Source organism: Limulus polyphemus, unplaced genomic scaffold, assembly GCF_000517525.1.
Source record: "Limulus polyphemus unplaced genomic scaffold, Limulus_polyphemus-2.1.2 Scaffold1597, whole genome shotgun sequence".
NCBI classification, from domain to species: domain Eukaryota; kingdom Metazoa; phylum Arthropoda; class Merostomata; order Xiphosura; family Limulidae; genus Limulus; species Limulus polyphemus.
In genome coordinates this window covers 120,673-125,323 of record NW_013667207.1, presented here as the reverse complement: position 1 = coordinate 125,323, position 4,651 = coordinate 120,673, and the positions used below count along the sequence as shown (strand labels likewise).

Sequence of the window (4,651 nt, the reverse complement as noted above, 5' to 3'; positions counted from 1 at the left end):
CCTGGCATTCAATCCTAGTTACGTACTTAGTATCTCATCCCAACAATTTATTCTTGACAATATCCCTGATAAAATCAAGCTATGACCCCTTTCCTTAAATGCCCTTATCAGTTTTATACTCATCAATAAAACAAGCCTGTTGTAGTCTATGGCAGTATGATAATTTTGGAAATGTGTGGGACAGAGAAAAGTTTTGGAAATCCTGCCTTAAAGGATTGACTTATTGATGGAACTTACAACATTTGTAATTGATTTTAAACTTTCCTAAATCCTCTTCTGATAGACCAAAATCCATTAGTTCTCTTCTGTATAAGTTCCAGTATGCCAGTTATGCTTATAGAAATTATTATTTGATGGATACTTTATATGAAATAAACTGAAATCAACTGCAGGTCATAGACAATAGTTTATTCAGTGACAATTTGTACAAAGTAGTTGTTATTATGTTATTAAAAGTGTTTGCAGTTAAGCCATTGATTGAACTAGATTTGCCTTTAAAAATTAAAGTCAGGAGAATCACAATAATATCCCATCAACCCACAGAAACACACCAAGATGTAAATTAAGTCATGTTGTATTTTTGGTGATCACCGATAAAAGATAAGCATTGCAAATATTATCTCTACAGCTTATCTTTTCTACATTTAAAATGAATTTAAATAGCAATATTTATCTAAACTACAAACACCTGCAACTATATATATATATAGATTATATTTTAAATATTATCCAATAACAATAAAAAAGGCTCTACTGTGAAAATACAAGACAGAAAGATTATTAATTACATGAGATCAAACTAATCAAGTCAAGGAGACAGGGACATAATTTATCAATCAATCAAAACAAACATACATCCAATTACAAAATGCTGATTCAGGTGAATCATGGCACAAAAATTTAATATATATATATGAAATATATAAATTACTAAAGCTAATTTAAGTTCAGAGAACTCTGTACAATTAATAAAACTGTATTTTTACTGTCTATTCTTCATTTCAGATATTACAAGAGTTTAGACTTTCCGGTTCACCAAACCACAAGTGTATTAATGGATGTTATTAATCCCTCTAGTTTCCTACTTATTCCACTTGCAACTTTAGTTTTTAATTTAAAATAACCAAAATATATAATAAAATGCAAAATAATTGAAATGTTTAAAAGGCATAATTACAGCAGAATTATTAATATCTATGACTTTGTTTTATAAAATAATGTAATACTTTATCATCATCACAAATTTAAGCCCACTTTTAACTTAGAATTATTGACATAAACACAAGGTATGTCAAATAATTAAACCTTATATCATTCTTCCTTTTGAAGAACAATTCTTTTTTAAAGCAAACTAATAAGATAATATTTCTAATTTATCAGTCAGAGCAAAAACATGATTACTTGAGATTTTATAATTTAGTAATGAATTACACTAGCAACTGTTTTTTTTTTTTAAAGTTAGTAAAGACCATCAAATTGTCAGTTATTTACTATCTCTTACTTCCATTCATGTAGATAAAACTGTTCCCTAAATACTTGGTCATAATAAGCATGAAACAATATTGATTTGTTTTAATTAAAAAAAAAAAAGACTCAAAACTCAAGTGCTTTTGAATAGTTGAAGAAGAATAGTTAACTATTCGAAAGCACTCATGTTTTGGGTCTTTTTTTTTTTTTTAAATTCAATGCACCTTATATATATGATCCTGTATGCTAACTCTTCTATCAAACTTTGCTTTTATTAATTAATGCAATTTTACATATACTACCTTTCACAGAACCATCTGGTTTGACTTACATATTCAGTAACACTAACTGTTACTTATTTGAGATGAACACGTGTAAAATTTGTATGAATGCACTAAATGTCTATAGATCTGTATATAGAGTAACAAGCTTGTTGAATGCAAAACTTTTTAAACAGGCATACATAGAAGAATAAATAAAGAATAAAACCTAATTTATTATTTAGAAACACTTCTATGGATAGAATTGCTCAATAAATTAATTATATTCATAGTCATTTCATAAAGTTTCTCCCCTGAACTAAATAGTCCAACTTTTAAATTTCATTCTTTAGTTACTGATGGATGATATTGGAATACAAAATTCACATTCCAAACAACACTAATCTAATATTACTGGTTGTGCATATATGTGCAAAAAAATTCATATTCTTGCAGTGATTTAGCTTGTTATCGGTTGCTGGTAGCTGGTCTCTCCCGTTCTTTCTGATATTCTTGTTCAATTTTAGCAGTGATCTGATCCCAGTCTGGTTTAATCTATTAGAAAAAATAATAAAAATTTAATTACAATTTTAAACATAAAAATATATTACTATATAAATAGACACTATAAATATAATTCATTTCACAGCTGCTTTTGTTTGGAGCTATCAGTAAATTACTATTTCATACCAAAAAAATAAAAAATACAGTAACTTAAATTCAACAGATTAATTACTGTTAAGAAATGAAAACATACAGCTATTAAGAAATAAACACCAAACAGAAAACACTCATCAGCAATAATGAATATATATTAGACAGAAAACAATCATTAAGAATGGTTACTGTTAACACCAAAAAATCCTCCAGTAATGATCAATAGTAGAGTAAACCTCAAAAACAAAATACCCATTAAGTACTATTACTAAAATAACCACCATTAATAGAATATATCCATTATTCAAGACTGTTAGTGAAGAAATGTTTATTAAACAGGAAATCTACCTGCTGGGATAGTCAAAAAACACACAAAATGTTTCTTACCTCTTGATTATACTGTTGAAATCTCTGATTAGTTTCCTCTTTTTCAAATTTCCCCAAGTATTTCTTCCTGTATGCCAAAACAGTATCAACATGGGTCTTATGTTTGACAGCAAGGTCTAAAGCCCTGGAAGTTAACAGAAATGTTATATCAATATCAAGCTGGAAAGACTGTAGCCATAGTGTTTAAATTCATAATTCTTTTTATTATTAGCTTAGGGTGACTTTCAATACAATTTTTTATATAGAAATAAATGAATAGACTCATCTTATCTGTGTAGGAATAATACAAACTTTGCTTTTACTATAAGTCACTACACGAACATACATTCACTAAATATTATTTAAGGTATATAGATATTGACTGTTAAAAAAAAACTTAAATACTTTTTAGAAAATATATCTATTTGTAAACCAATCTATTCAACAGTCCAAGTCCATGTGTTTGAATTATACAGGAAACACTTTTATGTAAAATGCCAAATATATTTCAATTTAGTACACAACTAAGTGTCACATTAACTTGGTTTTCCTTAACAGTTAAGAGCTTTAAATCTGTAAAAAAATTAAATGATATATTTTGTTCTACTTCCACATTAAATATAACATTTTAAAGCCATAATCCTGCATTTTAAATTAAAGTACAACTTGAAAAACAATAGACTTGATGAACAAAGACCAATGACTAAATTAAGAGTTGGAAAACATGATAAATAACTAAAGAAAGAACCATGTATTTATACATCTCAAGAGAGATATTAAGATCATAATAAAGATAACAGTAACCTTTAAGAGGTACGTCATACCTCCAGTACAAAAGAGGAGATAAAACTGTTTGATGAGCCCATGATATAATTTAGAAAGAGCCAAAAAGAACTAAAATGTACAGCCAAGACTCATAAGCATGTCAAAGTCCAAGCCACGTGGCCAAGACAAGTCAGTTGTAGATGAAATAAAAGTCTATATCATCTGGGTATGAAATCAGGTAACAAAAAAAAAGAACAACAACACTTGTGAAATGTTAAAAGCTGTTACCAGTTCATATGGAAAAACATGGAACTAAATTATAGGATTACACTGTATATATAAATAGTTTTGAAGAACTAAATTATAGGATTACACTGTATATATAAATAGTTTTGAAGAACTAAATTATAGGATTACACTGTATATATAAATAGTTTTGAAGAACTAAATTATAGGATTACACTGTATATATAAATAGTTTTGAAGAACTAAATTATAGGATTACACTGTATATATAAATAGTTTTGAAGAACTAAATTATAGGATTACACTGTATATATAAATAGTTTTGAAGAATTAAATTATAGGATTACACTGTATATATAAATAGTTTTGAAGAACTAAATTATAGGATTACACTGTATATATAAATAGTTTGGGAGAATCTTCTGCTTCTCATTATCCAGTCCAACTGATGAGATCTGGTATTGAATGAAAGGCCTCTTGAGAAGTGACATGTGGGAGAAAGTGGAAAGATCTAAAAAACAATTTTTCATGAAATGGACAAATTAACTATTTTTTCAGCACAGGCTCAGTTCCAGGGACCGACCTCATAACCATTTAGTGCTTGTTATAGTTTTCATGCTATAACTTTTAAATTAGTAAACGTATGTTAACATAATTTGGCAGATTATCAGTAAACATTATAATGCTTTCATATGCAAAATATCTAATTTTTTTATTAAGTCATAAGGCTTGTAAAGCAATGTTTCTCTCATGCTTTGTTTCTTTTCACACGTTGTCTAATATACAAAGTAATTTTTATTTTAAGATTAAAAATACTGCTGTGCATCAGAAAATTTTCAAATTTCACATGCAAAATTTTATAATGTCCAGATAGTTATCAAACATTTCTT

The 4,651-nt window shown here is 27.5% G+C and overlaps 1 protein-coding gene across 1 annotated transcript in view; it reads right to left on the bottom strand.

Annotated features, from left to right (window-relative positions):
- Positions 1-387: 387 nt before the first annotated feature.
- The window catches only part of LOC106464243 (intraflagellar transport protein 80 homolog), a 48,734-nt gene continuing 44,470 nt past the window's right edge, over positions 388-4,651 (bottom strand). The window contains exons 18-19 of the mRNA XM_022391960.1: positions 2,772-2,948; positions 388-2,282 (exon numbers count right to left, since the gene is read on the bottom strand). Of these exons, the coding sequence (XP_022247668.1) occupies positions 2,196-2,282; positions 2,772-2,948 (264 nt within the window). The 3' untranslated portion in view covers positions 388-2,195. The remainder of the gene's footprint in view (positions 2,283-2,771; positions 2,949-4,651) is intronic.